Raw genomic sequence first — 27,757 nt, forward strand, 5'->3', positions numbered from 1 at the left:
GGTCAAGTCTGGAATCCAGACTTCCAATAATCATTCTGGAACTAAGAGCCGTGTACAACGGTCTTCTCCATATGGCACATCTTCTGCAAGATCGAACCATTCAAGTACAGTCGGACAATGTAACGATGGTGGCCTGCATAAACTGACAGGGCGGAACGAAGAGCAGAGCTGCAATGTCAGAGGTACCAAGAATCATCCTCTGGGCAGAAAGACACGTGTTGGTGCTGTCAGCAATTTTCATTCCGGGAGTGGACAACTGGGAAGCGGACTTCCTCAGCAAACACGATCTCCATCCAGAGGTGTTCACGGAGGTGACAAATCTTTGGGGTGTACCTCAAATAGACATGATGGCATCCCGTCTCAACAAGAAGCTTCGGAGGTACTGTTCCAGGTCAAGAGACCCGCAAGCAGTGGCGGTGGACGCCCTGGTGACTCCGTGGGTGTTCCAGTCATTATATGTGTTTCCTCCACTTCCACTCATTCATTCTAAGGATTCTAAAGCTCATAAGGAGAACAAGATTTCAGGCAATACTCATTGCTCCGGACTGGGCAAAAAGGGCTTGGTACGCGGATCTTCTGGATCTAGTGCTGGAAGATCCGAGGCCTCTTACTCTTTGGGAGGACCTTTTGCAACAGGGGCCATTCGCTTTTCAAGACTTACTGCGGCTACGTTTGACGGCATGGAGGTTGAACGCCAGATATTAGCTCGGAAGGGCATTCCGAACAAGGTTATTCCTTCCCTGATACAGGCTATGAAAGGAGTAACATCTAAACATTGTAAAAAGTATGTGTCTTGGTGTGAATCCAAGAAATTTCCTACGGTGGAGTTTTGACTTGGGTTTTTTCTCCTCTTCCTGCAAGCAGGTGTTGATATGGGCCTGCGTTTGGGATCCATTAATGTCCAGATTTCGACCTTGTCCATTTTCTTCCAGAAACAACTGGCTTCCCTTCCTGAGGTTCAGACTTTCTTGAAAGGGGTTCTGCACATCCAGACTCCCGTTGTGCCTCCTACGGCACCCTGGGATCTTAACGTGGTGTTACAGTTCCTCCAATCGGATTGGTTCAAACCTCTACCGGAGGTTGAGGTCAAGTTTATCACGTGGAAGGCTGTAACATTGTTGGCCTTAGCTTCTGCTAGACGTGTGTCAGAATTGGGGGCTTTCTCCTGTAAGAGCCCCTACTTAATTTTCCATGAAGATAGAGCTGAGCTCAGGACGCTTCAGCAGTTTCTTCCAAAGGTTGTGATGACTTTTCATATTAATCAACCTATTGTGGTTTCAGTGGCTACTGACTCCTCAGTTCCCTCAAAGTCCCTGGATGTTGTGAGGGCTTTGAAGTTTTATGTAAAGAGAACTTCTCATCACAGAAGATCGGACTCTGTTTGTCCGGTGTGATCCCAAGAAACTTGGGTGTCCTGCTTCTAAGCAGACGATTTCTCGCTAGATCAGGTTCACTATCCAGCATGTATATTCCACGGCAGGATTGCTGTGTCCAAAATCGGTTAAGACCCACTCTACTCGTAAGGTGGGTTCTTCCTGGGCAGCTGCCCGGGGTGTCTCGGCTTTACAACTTTGCCGAGCGGCTACTTGGTCAGGATCGAACACGTTTGCTTAGTTCTACAAGTTCGATACTTTAGGCTCTGAGGACCTTAAGTTTGGTCAATCAGTTCTGCAGGAGCCTCCGCGCTCTCCCTCCCGTTCTGGAAGCTTTGGTACATCCCCATGGTACTAATGTGGACCCCAGCATCCCCTAGGACATAAGAGAAAATAGGATTTTAATTACCTACCAGTAAATCCTTTTCTCGTAGTCTGTAGAGAATGCTGGGCGCCCGCACAGCGCTTCGTGATCCTGCAGGTATTATTTAGTTCAGTACTGCTTTGTTCTTTGTTAAGTACTGTTGTTGTTACATGGTTGAGTAATATTGTTCAGCCGTTGCTGAATTTTCAAGCTGGTAGCTTGGGTTGCCTTGTATGTGTGAGCTGGTGTGAATCTCGCCATTGTTTGTGTAAAATCCTTCTCTCGAAGTTGTCCATCTCCTAGGGCACAGTTTCTAAAATGAGTCTGGTAGGAGGGGCATAGAGGGAGGAGCCAGCCCACACTATTAAACTCTTAAAGTGCCCATGACTCCTGGTGGACCCGTCTATACCCCATGGTAGTAATGTGGACCCCAGCATCCTCCTACAGACTACAAGAAAAGGATTTACCGGTAGGTAAATAAAATCCTATAAAATGTTCCACTAATTTTGACTTTTTTCCTGATAGTTCAGCACACATTTCACCAGTCACACTGGTTTTAGAAATGTCGCTGTATGTGTAAGTGGACAATGATTGTTGCTTTGTATATTGGCACTCAAGGGAACACTTCTGGCACAGTATGTGTGTAGACAAAAAGGGCCTAATTCTGGATTGCATGCTGCTGCGTCCATTGTTGCGTCTTTTTGCCAATGTAACATTTGCTACCTTATGCTAATGAGTTCCGGTCGTTAGGTTGACATGCATTGGGTCGACCAGTAAAGGTTGACATGCACTAGGTCGACAGGTTGATTAGGTCGACATGTGCAAGGTCGACAGGTCAAAAGGTTGGCATGGGTTTTTCACAATTGTTAAAATCTTTTGACCGTTTTCATACTTTACGATCCACGTGGACTACTAATAGAAACGGTAATCTGTGCCAAGCATAGCGCGAGCCATGCAAGGGGATGCCGTGCACTTATTGGGGTTCCCTGTCACTGTACGAAGAAAACAACACCAAAAACAGTCAAAAACCCCATGTCGACCTAGTGCATGTCGACCTATTGTGTATCGACCCATACCCATGCTAAAACTGGTTCAAGTCCTTCTCTGGCAGGTCCATAGATAGAGGATGTGAATATAGCACTAGATGGAATCTGTCACTGGTTTATGGTAGTTGTACACATTTAGTCTCCCATATCCAAAATTCAAAATACAGAATATTCTGAAATATGGAATTTTTGGAGCGTGACTGAGATAGTAACACCTTTGCTTTCTGATGGTACACAAACTTTAACATTTATTACAAATATTGTGTAAAGTTATCTTCAGGCTGTGTGTATATGAAACAAATTAATTTTGTGTATGTACACAATCTTTGTTTCATGCATTCTGTGTGTAGACACTCGTTCCCATTCCCAAAATCTCATTGTAGTATGCAAATATTCCAAAACATACTAAAATGTTGCTCCAACAGTTAGTTGCGTCAGAATATCAGAATACACTAATTTATATTTACTGGTTTGTCTATAGGTGCACATTACCGCTGTATATTTTAGATAGCGAATGAGTTACTCCTGCAGATTTACCCCGATTTGTGTGATACCTGTGTGCACCCTTCCTTTGAATGTTTTACAATGGATTACACTGAAAAAAAAAATAATAATAATAATAAAGTGACTGTCACGGGAACACAAAAAAAAAAAGATTGGCACTTTGGGAATCTAACCCGGGACTCTCAGCATGGCAGACGGGAGCCTTCATCGCTAGCCCACAACACTGCATGGAGGATTCTCAAGTTCATGTGTAAAAGTACTGCAAAGAGCGATTCCTTTGCATTGGTGTTGGTTTATGTCGTTAGGGGACTCGGACGCTCATTTTGTGAACTGTACATACTGTAAAGTCAATGAGCTATGTTATTCCTTTCACACATTAGTTGCGTCTGCATACACAAGTGTTTTAACACGTTCATTTGCGTATGTATAAACTATACACACTGATTTGGCATCCAGGAACTTAGGGAGGAGCTTTTATCTCTCCCCATTATACTTAAATACTATGGGATTTGGACGCTAACATATCCCTAACATCAATAGACCATACTGTATCTGTAACTTGTTTGTTTGCATCTGTGTATGCTGTACTATTTGCATCTGTACTGTATATACTGTTATAGACTATATGACATAATGTAGCGTAATTAGACGCACCAATAAAGTAGTTCTTACGCTGTAGTTCAGTATTGTATTTTAATGGAGAACACACTCTTGCGCATTGGTGATTTTAAAAAGTGACATCTGGTGGATGATCTTGGGTATTACACTCAAAGGTAACGCTCTGTGTGCCTCCCTTTGACTAGGCGCACCTCCTTGCGCCCAGGCACGCTGCATATGCCTGATCGTGACTAACTCCTCAATCAGCCAAGATAACGGAGGACCCATCTGTACATAAATCATCATGGCGGCACTCGAATTCCGCATGGCAATGATGGAAGTGTCAAAATTCCTCCAATGGGCAGAACGCCATCTGCCAGCCATATCTGCAGTGTTCATTCCCGGAGTCCTGAACTGGGAAGCTGACTTCCTCAGTCGGGCTTACCAAATGTAGACCTGATGGCGTCTCTACACAATCACAAGGTTCCGGTCTTTGGAGCAAGGACAGTGGATCCTCAAGCAGCATTCGTGGATGCACTGGCAATTCCATGGAACTTTTAGCTGCCCTACGTGTTCCCTCCAGTGTCTCTCCTGCCCAGGGTAATACGGAAGTTCAAACAAGAAGGAGGAATACTTCTAGTCGCTCCAGTGTGGCCCTGACGGCATTGGTTCTCATAGGAAGAAAAAGTTTGTGAATCCCAATAAATAGCGCAATAAAAGCTGCCCGCAAGCTGATTCACCACAATAGAACCTCACCGCCAGTTCAAAGAGTTATACAGATTTAAATAGAAGATTTGTGGGACTCAAAATAACAGGCGCTTAAACACACAAAAATAATAAATACTTAGCAATATGTCCCTAAGGTGGATTCCACACTGCCGCGTGGGAAACTCTTTATTCTTCAACAAGATGCTTTTCCTCTCGTGTAGATGGTGACATGAAAAAAGAGAGTAACATGTATATGTGTAATAAAGTTTAACTATACACAAGTCTCTCTCATTGCTGTACACATTCACACGAAGAAGGCAATATTAGTCTGCTGAAGAGGCGTACCCCAACTCACTTTTCAAACAATGGGTTAAAACCCATAAAGGTATCTTTTATCCACAACTGTGTAAGACGGTATCAATTTGGTGATGAACCCTCTTTACCAGAAGAAATAGGCGTACCTCACTCACACAAAAAAGGGGTCTGATATAAGCACATACAGGTTTCTTTTGTATTTTAGTGGATGAATATAAGGCATACCCTACTCATGGGAGAAATGGTTATGTTCAAACGCATCTGGGTTTCTTTCGGAGATTAAATATATGGATGGTCATAGTCCTCTTATCCCCATATATGGTATTTCCCAGCGATGGTATCAAACAAAACTTTCAGCCACAGTGGATCCACATGAAAAAATGTTTCTTTATTAAAAAAAAATGCCCCACACATTTGGGGTGTGACACAAGACGAACACATTTTTTTTTTAAAAAAGCTCAGTGTCTATAGAATGTTATAGAAGCAAGACTCAAGCATAAAAACAAAGTCCAAATTCACAGTCACAATGTAAAGTTTGCAAGAAAAAAAGTTTGTTTTAAGTTGTCAGTTCATACCTATATGGTATATTGAAAAGGATTCACAATCTCAGCTGGTCGACATGTTTCGGCCTGTCGGAGGCCTTTATCAAGACATGCCTCTTCTACTTCCTCAACGCCCAGACCTCCTTGTTCAGGGCCCTTGTGTCTACCCGAACCTGGCCAGACTGGTTTTGACGGCGTGGCTCTTGAAGCTTCACTCCTGAGGGCCAAAAGGATTTTCTGAGGCGGTTATTCAAACTATGTTGAAGGTCCGCAAACCGGCAACTGCACGGATTTATTATAGGGTCTGGAATTCTTACTTCACCTTGTGTGCTGCTAAGAATTATGATGCATACAAATTTCGTACTTCCAGACTTTTGGCTTTTTTGCAACAAGGCCTGGATTTAGAACTTCGCCTGGCCTCCCTCAAGGTTCACATTTCTGCCTTGTTGGTGGTGTTTCAAATAAAAATTGTATCTATTCCTGATGAACATACATTTACTCAGGGCGTACTACGAATTCAGCCTCCCTATGTCCCTCCTGTGACTCCATGGGCGTTTTATGTGGCTCCATCTGTTGTTAATGCTTCAAGAGTCTCAGTTTGAACCTCTTGAGTCTGTGGACCTTAAATGCCTTACGCTTAAGGTCATTTTTCTGTTGACTATTGCCTCTGCTAGGAGTGTGTCAGACTTTGGCGCTTTGTCCTATCGTCCACCCTTTCTGATTTTTCACCGTGACTGGGCAGTTCTTAGAACTCGTCCTGGTTATCGACCTAAGGTGGTGTCAAGGCTGGCCTGCAAATAAGCAGACCTTGGCCAGATTAGAATGGTGATTGCACAAGCTTATGCACAGGCTGGACTCCCAGCTCCTGCTGCTATCAAGGCCCATTCTACTCATTCTGTTGGCCCTTCTTGGGCGGTCTGCAGTGGTCCGCTGAACAATTGTGCAAGGCAGCTAAGTGGTCCTCAGTGAACACATTCATCAGGTTCTATGCCTTTGATACTTCCGCCTCCCACAAGGACCCGGCTTCCTTTTGTATGCCGGGTTCTTGTGCCCGCTACAGTGCGTCCCCTCCCATGAGGAACTGCTTTAGGACATCCCGATGTTATACCCTGTGGAATACCAGTGTACCCCGCTGCAGAAAAGGAGATTTATGGTAAGACTTAACATTGTTAAATCTTTCTGCGAGGTACACTGGATTCCACAGGGTGCAGACCCTGACACACTTAGCTTCTTTTGGGTTTGTATAGCATTAGCTGCTAGTCCCTTCTCCTGTCGTTAGAATGTGACTAACATCTACCGTCTCTCTTACCTGCTATTGCATTGGACTGGTTAACGAAACTGAGCTCAAGTGCCTGGAGGCGGGGCTATAGAGGAGGCGGTGCAGTGCATCCTGGGAACAGTCAATGCTTTAGCCTGTTGGCGCCTCGGATCAGGATCCAACTCTACAGCCCCCCGATGTTTTTCCCTGTGGAATCCAGTGTACCTCGCAGAAAGATTTAACAATGGTAAGTCTTACCATAAATCTCCTTTATATTTTGTTTTGAAAAAAAATTAAAAATGTATGACCTATAAAACACTTCTGTACTGTTGTCCTATGTTAGTGTAGCATTTATTAAAGTACAGGCTCATTTCTCCATTTTCATTCTGATTTTTCACTTATTTTCCCGTTTTCACACGTTTATAATAGGATGAAAACGAGCAGTATGCGTGATAGACGTGGAAACAATTTTTACAAAAAATTACAGTAATTTTGTGGCTAATTGGTTACCGCCCAAAGATTTCACCTACAAGAGTCTTTTCTCCCCCTTATGCAATTGTCAGACCTTGATCATAAGATTTCTCATACAAAACAGTGACATACAGTACTGTATATGAATGTTTTTTACATTCTGAATTTGGACATCTGTTCATACTTATGTTTATTGCGTGAATAAGTGCACTACCTGACCATTACGCCTTTTTTCACCGCTGTATTTACCGGAGTCCAGCAAGAGAGTGTCAGCATCTATTTTAAGGGAAGTTTTATTTCATTCATCATACTCTTCTTTCTCTTCTCTCACTTATCACGCACCAGTTTATTGCAGCTAACCTACAGTAGCTTTTGCCTATACAATCAAAAGCATTGCTTTAGTATTTATAGGACTAGGGAGAGGAAAGAAAAAAGAAAGGGGGGGAACAACGACAAGACAGGTACATAAACTGTAGTCCTCATTTAAGAAAAAAATAAAAACATGAGTACAATCATTATCAAAAGAAACTTAAATGACAATAGTAATAATAATTTTATTTATATAGCGCTCTTTCTCCAACAGGACTTAAGACGCTTTACAAATATCAAAAACAATGTACATAATACAGAAGATTTAAGTAATACAGCATTTGACAAGCCAGACAGACCTAAAAAGAACCTAGAACACACAGTAAGCATAAAACAGAATGGATGTAGGCATTTTGGGTAATAACATACACGGGTTGTGTATTCTACCCTCACAAGGTACCAGGTGACACAGCCATTTTGGGCGCACTGCGTAGAATTACCCTGGGTGGAATAGTTTACCCCTAGAAGAGATGACACAAACATCCTAATGCTTAGAGTAGGGTCCCAACATAACTGTCATGTCCATGTATTTTTCATCCCATCCATAAGCATACCAGATGAGGTGCCTTGTTGGTGAAGGTTACACTGTATAAGGCGAGCCTTACAAGGGATCAATGCATATATGGGAAAACGGATGCTTTTGTGGTAGTATGATATACCCTGTACAGAAAGATCCATGTGAAATACATCCAGCCCACGGAGGAACCATCTGGGGTGCACTATAAGTTGCTGGTTGTAGAGTGTGCAATCATTGGAGATACACATTACAGGAATAGCACACAGTGGGGTGGAAGTACGCTGGGACTAAAAAATAATCTTACATATTTGAGTATTTGACTCTGGACATCCTGTGTGTAAAAGTGCTTATAAATGTACAAGAGAATCTTACCTCACGCACAGTTGGGACAACTTTGGCTGTGGATCATTTTCATTGCTTGCCTACGCAGTTAATTGCATTGTATAATTTGCTCTGAAAACGTTACTGCCACTTCAGTATATTTTCTGTATGCACTACTCTCGTAATGCTATACAGTAGATGTAGTGGTTAGATTTTGTATCGGGGTAGTGACAGGATGACCAGAATTGACCTTGCCCGCTTGATGAATCACAAAGGTGTGGTGGGAATGATAAAAGCCATATCCATTTCGCTTTAGACTAAAGTTGCCTGTTACTATGTGTAGTACTTTGTATTGCTCATAAAACATTGTGTAGCTTTAGGATGCTTGCCACCATTGTTGTGTGCAGTTATTTCATCTGACATTATACATATGCTTTCTGCAGAATCCTGAAATACAGACAGCTCTGCTACCGTATGGATACTGCAAATTTTTTTTTAACACGTTGAAGGGATGCTTTCGCAAGCAGTGTTCATTCCTCCATGTTCCTATGCAGTGTGACGAGAAGGTAGGTTAGTTCTTAACTTACTTTTTGATTATATAAGTGGCAGTAAGTGCCCTCCAGCATTCTTTAATTGTTGGTAATTTTTTATTCCATATGTGTACTACATTTATCGCATATGCGTTACTTTTTATCAATGGACATTGGCAAAATAAAGATGTTAAAACCAAAAATTGATAATCGATCGTTTGCTCTACCCAACCCCTAACAAATCCTATTGGGTTGGGGCTGGGACACCGGTGCTCGGGATTCCGGAGATCAGCATACCCAGCCCAGGATCCCGGCAGCAAAATGCCAGTTGAGGCGAGCGGACAAAGCCCCTTGCGGGAATAGTCCCTGTGGCTCGGCATTTTGTCTGTCTGCATTTTGATTGCTCGGGATTCCTGTGTCGTAATGGTGACCGCCAGGATACCGAGCGGTGGTCACATGACCACATCCCGTACTATATGCTTCACAGAGATCTTTGCACTTCTTTGCAAATTCAGATTTTGCATAATTTTGCGTTGGATAGAGGTATTTGGTCATAATTCAGAGACTTTTTTTCTATGCCAGATGCCCATCTGAGTTTTTCTAAAAAGTAGATTGAGATAAATTCGCTTGGGAGCCATGTACTTTAATACCTAACCGTTTTGCCCAGAACATCCATCCTTTAACGTCGGAGGACATTTTACATAAAACCAATGGATACCTGGGGCCAAAATATAATAGAGTGAGAGTTTCAGAAAGTGAGAGATTTGGTAAGGTTTTGCATTTTTTTTTTTAAAGTGGCAATCATTTTCACTGCAAAACCAGGTTGATCTTGCAGTGTAAATAATTGCCACTTCAAAAAAAACTACAAAACCTTACCAAATCTCTCACTTTTTGAAAATCAATCTATTACATTTGGCCCCTGAAATCCTGTATTCTGTGGGAGGTATACAGTGCTACAAAACCATATTCACCCTGTTTGATCTTCTGCAGTTAGATATTTTAATCTAATGAAATACAGAGAGCAGAAAGAGGTAAAGAAGTTCTTTTATTTTTCTGTGTGAGCCAGGGATAGCATACAATTTTCAGGTGTGTGAAAGCTGTTCTGCCCACAGCCACCCTTGTAAATTCATCCCAATTAAAGTATTGTGGACAGATATTTAAATACTATGGGGTATATGCAATTCCGGGCGAATTGCGGCACTTTTTCGCCCGTTTTTAAATTCGACACAATTCGACCGTCGAATTCCAGCAGGTGGGTGCCGGAATTCGACATATTCAATAAAAAACGAATTTGACAGTCCCGCTGTCGAAAAACGGGCGTTTTGACGGATTTTGATTAGATTTTTAAAAATGTTTAAAAAACCCGAAAAAAAATTGCGTGGGGTCCCCCCCTCCTAAGCATAACCAGCCTCGAGCTCTTTGAGCCGGTCCTGGTTGCCAAAATACGGGGGGAAAATGACAGGGGATCCCCCGTATTTTAACAACCAGCACCGGGCTCTGCGCCTGGTCCTGGTGCAAATAATTCGGGGTCAAAAAGAGTAGGGGGTCCCCCGTATTTTTTGGACCAGCACCGGGCTCCACTAGCTGGACAGATAATGCCACAGCCGGGGGTCACTTTTATACAGCGCCCTGCGGCCGTGGCATTAAATACCCAACTAGTCACCACTGGCCGGGGTACCCTGGAGGAGTGGGGGGACCCCTTCAATCAAGGGGTCGTCCCCCCAGCCACCCAAGGGCCAGGCTGAAGCCTGAGGCTGTCCGCCCCCCATCCAGGGGCTGCGGATGGGGGGCTGATAGCCATGTATAAAAATGAAAGAATATTGTTTTTTGCAGAAGAACTACAAGTCCCAGCAAGCCTCCACCACAAGCTGGTACTTGGAGAACCACAAGTACCAGCATGCGGGGGGAAACGGGCCCGCTGGTACCTGTAGTTCTTCTGCAAAAAAAATACCCCTGTCATTTTTTTCCCCGTATTTTGGCAACCAGGACCGGCTCAAAGAGCCCGAGGCTGGTCATGCTTAGGAGGGGGGACCTCACACAATTTTTTTTCTGGTTTTTTACCGTTTTTCCATTAAAAAAATAATATTTTTAAAAATATATAAATAATACTTGTGCCTCCTAAATAGACAAACCAAGTACCTAATCCCTTCTAATATAAATAGATATGCTATTACCAATAAAAAAAAACACCAAAAAAAACATGTTTTACATTTTTTTTATTAGATTCCGCCAGCAAAGTGTGGCGGATTGAAAATGACGAATTTACTGTCTAAAAGCACTGTTGTCGAATTTTCAATCTTCAATTGAATATACTTTTGTCGAAATGACGCATTTGTACCACTGCAGAAATGTCGAATTTGACAAATGTCGAATTTCAAAAAGTCGAATTTGGAATGGCCATTTTTTTGACGAAAAGTACTGTATTGCATTGTCGAATTTATTTTTTTGGGCGAAAATGTCTCGTTTTTCAAAATTTTCGGGAATTCGACCGCAATTGCATATACCCCTATAGCTAACAATAATGCTTGTGTTGGAGTTACCATGTCCAATATAAATAGGACTTACCTTGGTACTGCCTTGCCAGCAGAGTGTAATTGACTGCGCACAGCTTCTAGAGCAACACTATGTTGTGACATAAAGCTCTGTGTTACCACCAAATTATAGTAAGAACCAAAGTAGGAACTTAAGCTTAGTAGTCAATATTCCCGGAAGTGACTCCCCTGCCAAAGTCTGTCTGTGAAAAGGATTAGAACTGCCCAGCAAATAACAAAGAACTGCATAATGAAATGTAGACATCTGTAGGTCTCTGTTGCCTCACAGCCAGTGTCTGTGGCTCCACTAAGGCTGAGTCCACCACACTACACCGACGGGGAAAAAAAATCTGGAACATTGCTTTATAGGCAGGTACATAAAAAGTCCCATCAACCCATTAATAGGATAGAGGGGATACAGCTAACATAGCATTTCATATTGAGAGCCTCATGTGGTCAAACGTGGTAATAGGGCAGCAGGCGGATGTCAGCAGCAATACAGAATCGCACAAGTACAGAACATAGAATTTGAGAATAGCCAAATAAAATCTTAGAATCCCATTAAGATGTTGTAAAAAGACCCGAAAGTTGTTTACTGGGTCAAAGACATATTCCAAGTAGTGGGTGAAAATGTAGTCTATGTAAGGATGGTTAACAAATGCAGGAATATTCTAGCCAAGTCCTCATAGCCGATAGTTTGTAAACTCGCAAGCAGGGCCCTCTTATCTATTTGTCTGCCATAATCCAGTTTTGTTTTATTACTGTTTGTTCCCAATTGTAAAGTGCAACAGAATATGCTGGTGCTGTTTAACTGTTAATAAATAATGATTGTAACACATTAATAGTGCATCCAGCAAATTATTAATAATAAACGGTTGAGTCTTATTATGACCCCCTCATCTGACGTCAGCAGCGCGTAGCCCATGAAGAAAGTCACGTGACTGTTGCTGGCTTGGTGGGTATATAAAGTGTGCGATAGGCCGTCTACACACATACTGTAATCGCTCATTCCTGTCATGGGTAAAAGGGGCGATTTATCAGAGTTGCAAAAAGGGATGATTATCGGCTTTCAGGCCGTGGGTAACAGTATTTCTGAAACAGCGCAGTTTGTGAACTGTGTGCGTGCTGCTGTGGTGAAGGTGTATCGTGACTGGACAAATGGCACCATTGCGAAATACTACTGTGGAAACTGCAGAGCACAACACGCCATTGATGGAAGAGGTGATTGTCTGTTCCGAAGGCGCCCAAGGGCCGACTACCTGCCAAAGTGGAGCAGCTAACAGACGTGTGTCTAAATTGTCACTTCAGCCCGTCTAGCTGCTGTCCGTGCTGCACACAGCTCTTACCCTGGGTATAGTAAAATCAAGGAAGGAGGAAAAGTAATGTGTTGGCTTTTTAGGATTTGAATACTTTTGCAAGCCACTGTTGATATAGATAGATAAAATGCTGTAAATCACATTATTTACATGTCGGCATGCTGGCTTTGCCTTCAGCCTGACATTTTAACGTTCAAACTGCCCACTACATACCTTCATCATATAGACAGGCTTTTCTTTGGTCCAATATTTTTTGTAGCCCTGATAGCTGCTGCTTATTTTGGATTACTTGCAGTTTTCCCTGATTTGTTTTTATAGAATGTAAGTATTTCCTGGTATTGTGCATTTGAATAATGGTTCCTTATTCTCTTTTTTGCCTTTGTTATATTATAGTATCTTAGTCTTAATGTAAATTTGGCATTCGGTGATGATCCATTTTTGTTGATGATCATATTAGTAAGTAAAATAATTACTTGTTTAATGTTACTAGGCATTGTTTTAAATTGCTTGTTACTAATAATTGGTATAACCCATGTGGTGGTTAATGTAGTGTTATAGAGAGAGGCTTTATCCCCCTTCTCTTCATTGACTACAGAAGCAACTTCTGTTTAAAGTAATTTCATTGTTAGGGGCAATTTAGTAAGCAATGATGATGCATTGGATAAACAGTCGGAACACTGGCATCCCGCAGCCGTCAACATTGCTAATTTCGGCTGCGGGGTACACTGGGCTCCACAAGGATTAATATCGGGGTGTAGAGTAGGATCTTGATCCGAGGCACCAGCAGGCTCAAAGCTTTGACTGTTCCTAAGATGCACAGCACCGCCTCCTCTATAACCCCGCCTCCGTGCACAGGAGCTCAGTTTGTAAGTTGCTGCCATGCAGTAAGCAGGCACTTAACAGAAGGGCTGCCTTTTGCAGCCTATTGATAGCTTTGTTAGAAGAAAAAGAAAGAAGATTACTTCATACAAGACTTCAGGGCTGCAGCAGGCAAAGTCACACTGACTTTTCTGACTGCAGCTTCATCACCCCCAGCGGCGCTGTATACTCCCGTGCCCTGGTTGCCGGGTCACTGCAGCAGAGGCTCCGGTTCTTTCTAGCATTAGTCAAACACACACTGCTGTCCTCCTGGATCGCGTGGCCGCCGGTACGGGGGAGGTAAGGGGTCTCTTTGTCCGCACTTTACAGCGATCCAGCGCCCGTGGGAGGCGGGCCACGGGTGCTAGCGTGGACACTGTTATTGGGCAGCCGCTCCACTAGCCACCAGGGACATTATAAGGGCACAGGTCTGCGGGTTTTTACACAAATAACCCAATTTTCAAAGCCCGCGCGCCCGGTGGGGATGCCAGCAGGGGGTGCAGCTGATCTGGCTACTGCTAAAGCAGCTTGCCTACCTAGTACGGCTCCTTCCGCACAGAAGGCTAAAAGTACTTTCCCTCCGCCCTTTCATCCTCTGGTTAAAGCAAAAGGTCAGGTGTACCCAAAGCAAGCTTGTGCTTCCAAACCTGCCAAGCCCAGACCGAAGCGTGCCTGGGCTGACAGTCAGCCTGCTTCCAAAACTGACAAGCCTGCCGCATGGCGGGGCAGGCCTCCCTTTGGGGGATCCCAGGGTGGGGGGCCGACGTCTAGGTTTTGACCAAGAATGGTTGAAGACCACTTCTCTTACCCAGATATCTGAAGTCGTCACTCGAGGTTACGCCATACCCTTCAAGAATCGTCCCCCTCATCGATTTTGCCTGACAGATGTGCCTCTGGATCCGGCAAAGGCAAACACGTTGCACTTGGTGGTACATTCCCTCCTGACCACAGGAGTGGTGGTACAGGTGCCTCTATCTCAGAGAGGCAAGGGATACAATTAACCGCTGTTCCTAGTCCCGAAACCGAACGGGTACGCACGGCCCATTCTCAATGTGAAGTCCTTGATCAAGCATGTGCGGGTCTCCAAGTTTCATATGGAAACTCTGCGCTCTATTGTTCTGGCCTTGGAGCCTGGGGACTTCATGGTCTCCCTGGACATTCAGGATGCCTACCTGCATATTCCTATTGCGATGTCTCATAAGCAGTACCTGAGGTTTGCGGTGGGCAACCTTCATTACCAATTTCGGGTGTTACCCTTCGGTTTGACAATGTCTCCCCGAGTTTTCACCAAAGTTATGGCGGTCATGATGGCTACACTCTGCCGTAAATGGGTCAGGATCCTACCATATTTGGACGATTTGTTGATCCTGGCAAATTCCCCAAAACTTCTCCTGTGTCATCTCGATCTGATGGTCCAGTGCATGAAAGCCCACAGGTGGCTGATCAACTGGAAGAAATCCTCCCTGGTTCCGGCTCGGAGCATGGTACACCTGGGAGCGTTATTGGACACTCACAACCAACGGTTGTTCCTGTCTCAGGAGAAAGTCCTGAAGCTTCAGGACAGGATTCGATGCTTCCGATCTCGTCCGCAAGTGTCGATTTATTCGGCAATGCAAGTGCTGGGTCTCATGGTGTCGGCTTTCGACATGGAGTATGCTCAGTTCCATTCTCACCCTCTGCAGAAGTTGATTCTGTCCAAGTGGGACTGCCTGTCTCACCGGATCAGATCTCACCTAATCTTGTATCCGGAGGTCCGCCTGTCACTGAGCTGGTGGCTTCAGGACCTATGATTGAGCAGGGGTCGTCCCTTCTGGATAGCCAACTGGTTCCTGCTGACCAACGGATGCCAGTCTTAGAGGTTGGGGCGCGGTGTTGGAACAACACTCTCTCCAGGGTCGGTGGACCGAGGAGGAGTCACTACTCCCTATAAACATTCTGGAACTGCGGGCAGTGTTCAATGCGTTGACAATGGCCCAGCATCTGATACAGAACAGACCTGTTCAAGTACAATCGGACAACACCACCACGGTGGCGTACATCAATCATCAAGGCGGCACTCGAAGCCGCATGGCAATGAGGGAAGTATCAGTATTCTTCAGTGGGCAGAGCGCCATCTGCCGGCCATAACCGCAGTGTTCATTCCGGGTGTTCTGAACTGGGAAGCGGACTATCTCAGTCGTCAGGACGTGCACGTTGGAGAGTGGAGCCTCCATCCGGAGGTGTTTCAACTTCTCGTGGACACATGGGGCCTTCCAGATGTGGATCTGATGGCGTCTCGACACAATCACAAGACTCCGGTCTTCGCAGCAAGGACAAGGTATCCTCAAGCTGCGTTCATAAACGCTCTGGCAATTCCATGGAACTGTCAGCTGCCATACGTGTTCCCTCCGGTGTCACTCCTGCACAGAGTAATATGGAAGTTCAAGCAAGAAGGAGGAAACCTACTTCTGGTTGCTCCGGCGTGGCCCAGGTGGCACTGGTTCTCCGATCTACAGGGCCTCTCTCTGGTTCGTCCCCTTCTACTTCCACAACTACTAGACCTCCTCGTTCAGGGTCCTAGTGTTTACCAGGACTTGGCCCGTTTGGCTTTGATGGCGTGGCTCTTGAAGCTTCAGTCTTGAGGGCCAAGGGTTTTTCTGAGGCGGTCATTCAAACTATGTTGAAGGCCCGTAAGCCAGCTTCTGCTCGGATTTACTATAGGGTCTGGAATTCTTACTTTACTTGATGTGCGTCTCATAATCATGATATTTTCAAGTTTAGTACTGCTAAACTTTTGGCCTTCCTACAGCAGGGCCTGGACTTAGGCCTGCGTCTGACCTCCCTCAAGGTTCACATTTCTGCCTTGTCGGTTTGGTTTCAGAGAAAGATTGCTACCCTACCTGATGTTCATACTTTCACTCAGGGTGTGTTGCGGATTCAGCCTCCTTATGTACCGCCTGTGGCCCCTTGGGATTTGTCGGTAGTTTTGGAGCCCTTGCAAGAGTATCCGTTTGAACCTCTTGCGTCTGCAGACCTTATGTGGCTTTCCCTTAAGGTTTTGTTTTTGCTGCCCATTGCCTCGGCTAGAAAAGTGTTGGACTTTGGGTGCCTTATCCTGTAAGTCCCCCTTCCTGATTTTTCACCGTGACCGGGCGGTTCTTAGAACGCGCCCGGGTTATTTACCCAAGGTGGTGTCTTCCTTCCACCAGGAGATTGTGGTTCCGGCCTTTAATTCTCCTGAGTTGGCCTCCAAAGAGCGTTCTTTGGATGTGGTATGGGCTCTCCGTATCTATGTAAAGAGAACTGCCTCCGTTAGGAAGTCTGATTCTCTCTTTGTACTGTTTGGCTTTCACAAACGTGGCTGGCCTGCTAACTAGCAGACTTTGGCCAGATGGATTAGAATGGTGATTGTACATGCTTATGTACAGGCTAGTCTTCCAGCTCCTGCTACCATCAAAGCCCATTCTACTCTGTCGGTTGGACCTTCTTAGGCGGCCCGCCGTGGTGCGACCCTTGAACAATTGTGCAAGGTGGCTACGTGGTCCTCAGGGAACACGTTCATAAGGTTCTATGCCTTCGATACTTCCGCCTCCCAGGATGCTTCCTTTGGACACCAGGTTCTTGTGCCTGCTACAGTGCGTCCCCTCCCATAAGTAACTGCTTTAGGACATCCCCGATGTTATTCCTTGTGGAGCCCAGTGTGCCCCGCAGCAGAAAACGAGATTTATGGTAAGAACTTACCTTTGTTAAATCTTTCTGCGAGGTACACTGGGCTCCACAAGGCGCCCACCCTGACGCACTTTGCTTCTTTGGGTTGGTAAGGCATTAGCCGCTGACACCCTCTCCTGTAGCGAGTCTGTGGTGTGTGTGGCTGCTAACGATTGTCGTCTGTTACCTGCTACTGTATTGGACTGGTTAACTAAACTGAGCTCCTGGGTACGGAGGCGGGGTTATAGAGGAGGCGGCACTGTGCATCTTGGAAACAGTCAAAGGTTTGAGCCTGTTGGTGCCTCGGATCAAGATCCTATTCTACACCCCAATGTTATTCCTTGTGGAGTCCAGAGTACCTCGCAGAAAGAGATTTAACAATGGTAAGTTCTTACCATAAATCTCGTTGTTTTTTTCTCCAGCAGTGTCCACAGGTTATCCACAGAAGAATAGTGGGATATAATGAAGTGACAGCGGATTTGCACCAATCGGTCCAAGCTTTTCGGCCTCCCAGTATGCAACGGGCCCGTCCCTATATACCCACCTTCTGGCTCAGGCGAATAATTTTTTTTGTTTGGTGCGGCAGGAGCCAGACCATGGTCAGAGGGCTACTGGTTTTTAGCAGCCCTAAACTTTCTTAATTTATTTTTATAGTCTTGCTATTTTCTCGTACGTCCTAGAGGATACTGGGGTACATTTAGTACCATGGCGTATAAACTGGTCCACTAGGAGCATGGGCACTTTAAGAATTTGATAGTGTTGGCTGGCTCCTCCCTCTATGCCCCTCCTACCAGACTCAGTTTAGAAAATGTGCCCAGAGGAGCCGGTCATGTTGAAGGAAGCTCCTGAAGAGTTTTCTGCATTTGTTTTAAATGTTTGTTATTTTCAGGCAGGGCTGGTTGGCACCAGCCTGCCTGCTTCGTGGGACTTAGGGAGGGGGGACAGCCCAACCTCTTGAAGTGTTAATGGGTTCCCCACTGACAGGGCACTGAGCTCCTGAGGGACCTACTGTATTCGCAAGCCCATCAAGGCGAACGTACAGTCCCGAAGCTCGCCGACACCACTAACAGAGCCAGAAGAATGAAGTGGTGAGTGCTGATCCAGCGTCCCGGCTAGCGGAGCACCGGCCATTATGGCGCCATGAGGGCACGGCTTCTAAACGGGGCAGAATGCGTCTCCGGACACAGTACACAACTGCGTCCCAGTACACTGTACACAGCACCCATACTGGCACAACAGCCTTAAAATGGTTCTCTCCATTTTAAGCACAAAAATAACCTCAGCCAGTATAACAAAAGCAGGAAGACTGCGCGCCATTGAAGGGGCAGGGCTTCACTATGAGAGGATCCAGCAGCTCACCAGTGCAATTTTCCCTCTGCAGTGGACACTGACAAGACATGGACACGCAGCTCCTCCAGTGTGACTCCAGATTACCTCAGTGGTACCAGGCCAGGGGGTCATAGCGATTTATTAGTGTGCTAAGTCCCCTACCAGGGTACTTAGTCTGCGACCCGGCTAAACTTGGCATTAGCGATAAGGGAGCGGTAGGGGCTGGCTCCAAACATCTGTGTCTCCCTGAAGGGCTCTTTGTGGATTAATTGTGCTTAACCTTTCCTGTGTGTGTGTGTGTGTGTGTGTGTGTGTGTGTGTGTGTGTGTGTGTCACATTACATTATGTCAAGCAAAGAGTGTGTGTCTTGTACCGCAGAATGTTCCTCTTCTCCAGGGGGCTCACTACTGGGTACTCAGGGTTCAAAAACTAGTTGGGCTGAACCGGAATGGGTTAATTCTCTTAAAGGAATTATCTCAACTTTCTACAAAATTGTCCCGCAATCAGAAAGAGACGCAATACTTAAAACAGACTGTGGATGACTTTATCCATTTGTCCGCAAAATCAATCTCTGGCCCATATCCTGCAGTCTGACGCTGACAGGTCAGACATGGAGGAGGGGGAGTTGGACTCAGAGGGGGAGAAATGCAGCTCTGTCACAGGGAATAGAGGCTCTTTATAGGGACTGTCAGAGGTGTTCTGCAAATTCTTGATAAGGTGTCAGAGCAGTGTAAAGAATCTTATTTTAATGTAAAAAAGAAAAAAGTCCTCAGTCACTTTTCCTGTGTCAAAGGAATTGAATACTCTGTTTGAAGAACCATGGGTTAATCCTGATAAGAAATTTTCAGATCCCTAAAAGGTTGCTCTCATATTTTCCTTTTCCTCTGGAGGATAGGAAAAAATGGGAAAATCCACCGATAGTGGATGCATCAGTCTCTAGGCTGTCACGTAAAATTGTATTGATTGAGACTACACTCAAATCATTGTACACAGCTGCTGGGGTGGCCCAAAGGCCCACTATTGCATGTGCGTGGATCACTAAAGCCATTGAAAAATGGTCAGGTAACCTAATTGAGGGGTTAGATTCCTTATCTAGGGGTGATGTTGTCTTACTCCTGCAGCATATACAGGACTCTGCAAACTTTATGGTGGAAGCCATAAAGGAAATAGGCGTGCTTAACACACGCACCACCACTATGGCAGTGTTGGCACGCAGAGGCTTGTGGCTACGTCAGTGGACTGCTGACACAGACTCCAGGAAAGGTGTGGAAGGCGTACCATTCACAGGAGAGGCCTTGTTCGGAGATGAGTTAGACAAATGGATCTCGACAGCTACTGCGGGTAAGTCTACGTATCTTCCTTGTGCAGCCCCCCAACCAAGAAGACTTATTCAGCTTCTAAGTTACAGTCCTTTCAGACGTCCAAGTTCAAGGGCAAATCCAGAGATGCTTCTACGTCCTCCAGCGGAGAAAAGGGGTAAACCATGCATACCAGCAACAGCAGGTGCTCAGGAACAGAACTCAGGCTCTGCTTCCTCAAAGACTTCAGCATGATGGTGGACCCCTGTGCCTGGAAGGCTGTCAGGTAGGAGCTCGACTACAATTCTTCAGTCAAATCTCGTAAAATTCCTGCCAGGATCACTGGGTCATTTCCCAGGGCTACAGACTGGAGTTCCAAGAGCTCCCACCTCACATATTCTTGCCATCCAAAAACTGGTACACACTCAAGTCATTGTTCCAGTTCCACCTCATCATCTAAACAAGGGGGGTACTATTCCAACCTGTTTGGTCTTACCGAACTGTCCAGTTTCGGTGCTACAATTTTGAACCTCGAGTCGTTGAACCCGTATTTACAAGTGTTCAAATTCGAGATGGAGTCTCTGAGAGTGGTGATCTAATGTCTAGAGGAGGGGGAATTCCTAGTGTTCTGGATATCAAGGATGCGCGTACCTTCACATTTCGATCTGGTCTCATCAGGCTTACCTACGGTTTGCACTGCAGGACTGTCACTACCAATTCCAGGCCCTGCCATTTGGTCTCTCCACGGCACCAAGGGTGTTCACCAAGGTGATGGCAGAGATGATGTTTCTACTCTGCAAACAGGGAGTGAACATAATTCCGTACCTGGACGATCTCCTGATAAAAGCACCGTCCAGGGAAAGGTTGCTGGACAGCATAGCTCTCTCAACCAAACTTCTCCAGGATCATGGGTGGATTCTGAACCTTCCGAAATCTCACCTAGAGCCAACATGGAGGCTCCCAATCCTGGGAATGATACTGAATACGGAGTCGCAGAAGGTGTTACTTCCGTTGGAAAAGGCATTGGTGATCCAGTCGATGGTTTGGGATGTCCTGAAGCCAACCTGGATATTGGTGCATCTATGCATTCGCATTCTGGGGGAAATGGTGGCCTCTTACGAGGCTCTTCAATAAGGATGGTTTCACGCAAGACCCTTCCAGCTCGATCTGTTGGACAAATGGTCCGGATCGCATCTTCACATACACCAGAGGATCCGTCTGTCGCCAAAAGCCAGGATCTCTCCTCTGTGGTGGCTACAGACTTCTCACCTCGTCAGGGGTTGGAGGTACGGAATTCAGAATTGGATTCTGTTAACCACAGACACAAGCCTCAGAGGTTGGGGAGCAGTCACTAAGGGGGTGCAGTTTCATGGAAGATAGTCCAGTCTGGAAGTCGTCCTTCCAATCAACATTCTGGAACTCAGGGCCATATACAATGCCCTGCAGACCTCACATCTTCAAGATCAGGACAATGTGACAACAGTAACATACATAAACCGTCAGCGCGGAACGAAAAGCAGAGCAGCAATGTCAGAGGTGTCAAGAATTTTCCTCTGGGCAGAGAGAAACACTGTGGTGTTGACTGCGGTCTTCGTTCCGGGAGTAGACAACTTGGAAGCAGATTTCCTCAGCAGACACGACCTGCACCCGGGAGAGTGGGGCCTTCACCCGGAAGTGTTCAGGTGCATGACAAGTTGATGGGGATATCCACAGATCGACATGATAGCTTCTCGTCTCAACAAGAAGCTCAAACAGTATTGTTCCAGGTCGAGAGACCCACAGGCGGTGGCGGTAGACGCCCTGACGACTCCATGGGTCTATCAGATGGTGTACGTGTTTCCTCCACTTCCTCTGATCCCAATAATTCTAAAGAGAATAAAAAGGGAAAAAGTTCAAGCAATTCCAATTGCTCCGGACTGACCTGGTACGCGGACATTCTGGAGATGCTCCTCGAAGATCTGTGGTCTCTTCCTCTTCGCGAGGATCTTCTGCAACAGGGCCCGTTTGTCTATCAGGACTTACCGCAGCTACGTTTGATGGCATGGAAGTTGAACGGCTGATTCTAGCCAGGAGAGGGATCCCTAACAAGGTTATCACGACTATGATCCAAGCCAGAAAGGGGGTAACGTCTAAGCATTACCATCGTATTTGGAAGAAATACGTCTCTTGGTGTGAGCAGAAAATTTTCTGCAGTGGAATTCCATCTAGGAAGTTTCCTGCTTTTTCTGCAAGCAGGAGTGGGTGTGGGCCTACGTTTTTGGCTCCATAAAAGTCCAAATTTCCTCCTTGTCCGTTTTCTTTCAGAAACCATTGGCTTCTCTCCCTGAGGTCCAGACGTTCTTGAAAGGTGTTCTGCACATCCAACCACCCTTTGTTCTTTCCACGGCACCTTAGGATCAAACTTATTGATCGGTCCTGGAAGCGAGGTGAGTCTCCGTGTATCCCACTCTACTGAGTACGGGTAATACAGCACTAAGTCTCTATTTACCTTTTGAGTACGAATAGTTAGATAAGTGCCTATTGCATATGAGTCTGTATTCTATTACTGTTGTTTCTTTCGCTATGCTTCTGAATACGGTAGATCTGTTTAAATATGATTCAGTAATATGTTCTGCTACATACTTGAAATGTAGTTGTAGTTAATGATGTGCTCATATTGCTTATTATACAAATGTATAACATGCGACTGGCTGCTAGTGTGAATGCTGACTTTACTATATATTCTGACAGATTTTTTTTCTATTCCGATCCTCAATGCTGGTGCATGGGTAGGGTCGGATTGTAGGTCACTTTAAAAAGCTTAAAGTGATTACAGTCACAAATTGTGTAGTACACTGTGGAAGTGTTTATTATTTATCATGTCTAAGAGTGGCAAAGGTGAAGAAGATACACGCACAGCAACACCAACACTCATATCATGTTTGTCTTGCAAAGTGGTTTTAACCTCTCCGGTTCTGGTTCAGGATGGTTTGTGTGCAAATTGTTTTAGCTTTCACTAGGGTCTCTTGAAAAATACAAGGCAGATTCAGGTGCAGGTTGATCCACCTTGGGCTATGTTTGCACAGACATTATCCAGTATAGCTGAACGGATATTTCCAACTTATTTACCAGGGAAAGGTTACACTATTAACCCTTACATGCAGCTTCCCACCTGTGGTTTATCACTTGCAGCAGCAGCCTCTCAAAAGAAACAGGCTGATAAGCCAGTGGTAAGCACATCTTCATCTTCGCATGCTACACATGTTTCAGATGAGGATTCATTGGAGGATGAAAGCTCAATAAATTCTACTTCGGCATACGAAGAGGAGGATGAATGTGTCCGCTCAGTGGATGTAGCTGAGTTAATTAAATTAATTAAAGCAATGAAAGCCATTCTATTCTTAAAGTATTCAGCAGAGCCTGTGTTAAAAACCAAGGCACCTGTGTTTAAACGTCCCAAAACAGTTAAGACTTAGTTTCCAGGGTCAGATCAGCTGACGGAAATTATATGGAAGAGGCTTGGGCTACTCCCGATAAGAAGTTTAGAATTCCTAAGAAATGGAATTTTAATTATCCTCTTCCAGCTGGGGATTGTTTAAAAAGGGAGGTGGCTCCTAAAGTAGATACACATGTGATTCGATTAGTGCGAAAATCTACATTACCTTTGCCTTCAACATCATTAAATGATGTCACAGATAGGAGAGTTGATTGTTTTTTTAAAAACCATATTTTCCCTGTCTGGGGCAGTCATAAGGCCAGCCATGGCTTCAACTTAGATGGCAAAGGCAGTGGCTGCCTGGGCTGATGCATTGGAGGGGGATTTTTCAATAGCATCTAGAGAGCACATATAAAACAGGCTGCAATGTTCTTGGAAGAAGCAGCATTGAATATGGGTACTATTGCCTCCAGGGCATTAGCTTTAACAATAGCTGCTCGCAGAGCAGTTTGGCTACGTACGTCGAATTCTGATTCAGAATCTAAGAAGGTTTTGGAATCTTTTCCTTTTTCTGGAGATATTCTTTCTGGTAAAGAATTGACAGATATTTTGGAGTCAGAAGCAGACTCCAAGAAGGTAAAGTTTCCTTCCACATACAATTTCAAATCTAAAGTTCTGGCTTTTCGTCCCCTTCGGTCTCGAGGAAAAAGTGATGGCAGGCAGTCCCAACACACGAAATCTGGTAAGACTGAAAAGCATTGGGCTACCAGAGGACCGGTTGGTAAAACAGATAATTAGCCATCAGTCTGATGGTACGGGCCTCCACCCGGGGGATCACAGGGTGGGGGGGCCGACTTCTTCAGTTTGCAAAGATCTGGCAGCCGTCTACAACAGATGCCAGGCTGCAGGAATCAGTATCTCTAGTTTATGCTTTTACCTTCAAGAAGCATCCTCCTCGAAAGTTTTTTTTTGTACCAGCCCGTCTTTAGTAGAGACGAAGGCCAGGGCTTTGCAAGAGGCAGTTCAGAAATTGCTTCAGTCAGGAGTAGTCATTCCAGTCCTCCTGCACAAGAGGACAGGGTTTTTACTCCAACCTGTTTCTAGTTCAGAAACCAAATGGGTCATTTCGGCCCATTCTCAATCTCAAAGTGCTGAACAAGTACATTTGGGTACCTCTGTTTCATGTAGAGACTTTACGTTCCATAATTTTGGCCATGGAGCCAGGGGATTATATGGTATCCCTGGATATACAGGATACATACCTACATGTTCCTAAAGCACTGTCCCATCAGTGCTATCTCAAGGTTCGCTTTCCTCCAACAGCGTTTTCAGTTCCTGGCCCTACCTTTTGGGTTAGCCACAGCCCCTGAGTATTTACCAAGATTATGGTGGTAATGGCACCTTATCTTTGCCAGCAGGGGAAAATAATTTTTCCATACCTCTACGATCTTTTAATACTGGCACATTCGCAGGAATTGCTCCTATGTCATCTGTAACAGATAATAACATGTCTGCAAGGGCACAGGTGGCTCATAAATTGGGCAAAATCATCTCTGGTTCCGTCACAGCAGATGACTCACTTGGTGGCTGTACTGGATTCCAGTCTTCAGAGAGTAGTTTTACCTCTGAACAAGATATCCAAGGTTCAGTCAAGGATTCAGGACTTGCTACACAGTCAAAAGGTATCCATTCACGCAGCAATGCACGTGATGAGATTGATGGTGTCAACATTCGACATGGTGGAGTATGCTCAGTTCCACTCGAGGCCTCTGCAGCATCTGATTCTTGCCAAATGGAATGGGTTCTTATGATAAAAGTGAGAGAGGGTCATAAGCCTGGTGGCGACAGACATCCCATCTGGACAAAGGGAGACCCTTTTGGATATCAGATTGGGAAATTCTGACAACAGATGCCAGTCTCCAGGGCTGGGGAGTAGTGTCAGGAAAGTTGTGTTTCCAGGGGAAATGGACCAAGGATGAAGGTTGCCTGCCAATAAATATATTGTAACTTCGGGCCATATACATGGCACTGATTCAGGCAAAGGACATCCTTCAGGGGAAACCAGTTCAGATCCGCTCGGACAATGCGACGGCAGTAGCGTACCTCAACCATCAGGGAGAAACTCACAGCCGAAAAGCGATGAAGGAGGTAAGTCAAATAATAAATTGAGCAGAACTTCATCATCCAGCCGCAGTGTTCGTTACGGGAGTCCTAAACTGGGAAGCGGATTTTGCCATTCAGGCAAGCGATTGAGCTCTACACATGGAGGTCTTCCAGACTCTAGTAGACAAGTGAGGGTTGCCAGAGATAGATCTCATGGCGTCCCGTCAGAACAACAAAGTTCAAGAACAAAAGATCCCAGAGCGATCTTTGTGGATGCCCTGTCGGTGAGATGGTACTTTCATCTGGCTTATATGTTCCTCCAATCACCCTATTACCCAAGGTGGTGAGAAAGATGAGGAAAGGGAGCTATGATACTAATAGCTCAGGCTTGGCCCAGAAGGCATTGGTACACAGATCTGCAGAGAATGTCGATGGATGCTCCACTCTTGCTCCCACAACGTCCAGATCTACTGATGCGGGGTCCTTGTTATCACAGACATCTGGATCGACTATCTTTGACGGCGTGGCTCTTGAGACCTCTATTCTGAAGTCAAGAGGAATCTCACAACAGGTAATTCAAACAATGCTCAGAGCAAGGAAACCTTCCTCAGTTCGCATTTATCACCGAATATAGCAAACCTATATTCATTGGTGAAGTGAACGGAAAATGTACCCTAAGTCTTTCAGAGTTTCCAGGGTCTTAGCATTCCTTCAGGCAGGAATAGATAAAGGTTTGAAGGTGGCTTCCTTGAGAGTGCAAGTGTCAGCATTGACAGTATGGTTCCAAAAGAAAATTGCCAACTTACAGGATGTGGGTACTTTTTTTCCAGGCAATACTGCGCATTCAACCTCCTTTTGTTCCTCCTACAGTGCCTTTGGACTTAAATTCAGTCCTGAAGGCCCTTCAAGTTGCCCCATTTGAAACACTTAATAAAGTGGTTCTTAAATGGTTGACAGATAAAGTTCTCTTTCTACTGGCCATGGCGTCCGCTTGAAGAGTGTCAGATTTAGGGGCATTGTCATGTTGTTCCCCATTTCTGATTTTTTTTATTTTTTTTATTCAGTTAAAGCAGTTCTCAGAACTAAATCTGGGTATCTTGTCTAAATTCCACCTTAACATAGAAATTGTAGTCCCGGCTTTCCAGGTACCGGGCCTTTCTGCAGGAGATGCATCGCTGGACGTGGTCGGTGCCTTAAGGATCTACGTGGATCGTACCAGTGCCATCAGAAAGACAGATTCTCTCTCCATTCACTACAGATTTCACAAGAGAGGATGGCCTGCTGATAAGCAGACACTGGCAAGGTGGCTTTGGATGACAATTTCAAAAGCCTGTTCTCAAGCTGATCTCCCTGTTCCGGCTAATGTCTCTGCTCACTCTACTCGTAAGGTAGGTCCATCATGGGCAGCACAACGTGGTGCTTCAGCAGAACAGATATGTAAGGCAGCCACATGGTCTTCCATTAACACATTCATTAGACATTATGCCTTGGATACTTTTGCCTCTCATGACGCTGAATTCGGGCGAATGATTCTCCTGTCCATTCAGGAGCGTCCCCACCTTAAATTGCTTTGGGAGATCCCAATGTTATCCTGTGGATAACCTGTGGACCCTGCCAGAAAAATATACGTTATGGTAAGAACTTACCGTTGATAACAGGTTCCACAGGGATCCCACCCTGTCGCACCTGATTTGAGGATACTTTTACTCACTAACCTTCTTGTACGGAAGGGTGTTTGTGTGTTCTTTGCGCTTGATGATGCTCCTGCCTTGAGCTTTGGGATTTGCCTGAGCCAGGAGATGGGGATATATGGACAGGCCCGTTGCATGCTGGGAGGCCGAAAAGCTTTGACCGATTGGTACAAATCCACTGTCGCTTCACCATATCCCAATATTATCCTGTGGAACCTGTGGATTTAGGAGAAATACCTATTTCAACAGTAAGTTCTTACCATAACGTATATATCTCTATCGAAAATAGCGTGTAAATTCTATTCTGATAAGTAGCCATTCATGTAGAGAAATAAAGCTCATGTCTTATTGGTATTCCTTCAGATTTTTTTTTCTTGACCTTTTAGAGTGAATTCCCTTGGCTATCCTCTAGGCCAGGGTTTCTCAAACTCGGTCCTCAGGACCCCACACAGTGCATGTTTTGCAGGTAACCCAGCAAGTGCACAGGTGTATTAATTACTCACTGACCCATTTTAAAAGGTCCACAGGTGGAGCTATTTATTTCACTTGTGATTCTGTGAGACCTGCAAAACATGCACTGTGTGGGGTCCTGAGGACCGAGTTTGAGAACCTGT

General features: G+C 45.2%; 1 protein-coding gene across 5 annotated transcripts in view; it reads left to right on the top strand.

Moving 5' to 3' along the window:
- TOPAZ1 (testis and ovary specific TOPAZ 1) overlaps positions 1-27,757 on the top strand; it is a 627,583-nt gene that overhangs the window by 273,793 nt on the left and 326,033 nt on the right. For all 5 annotated transcript variants that reach the window (XM_063922327.1, XM_063922324.1, XM_063922325.1 and 2 more), the window contains exon 6: positions 8,829-8,951. In XM_063922327.1, the coding sequence (XP_063778397.1) occupies positions 8,829-8,951 (123 nt within the window). The remainder of the gene's footprint in view (positions 1-8,828; positions 8,952-27,757) is intronic.

This window comes from Pseudophryne corroboree, chromosome 5 (genome assembly GCF_028390025.1).
Source record: "Pseudophryne corroboree isolate aPseCor3 chromosome 5, aPseCor3.hap2, whole genome shotgun sequence".
In the NCBI taxonomy this organism is placed as follows: domain Eukaryota; kingdom Metazoa; phylum Chordata; class Amphibia; order Anura; family Myobatrachidae; genus Pseudophryne; species Pseudophryne corroboree.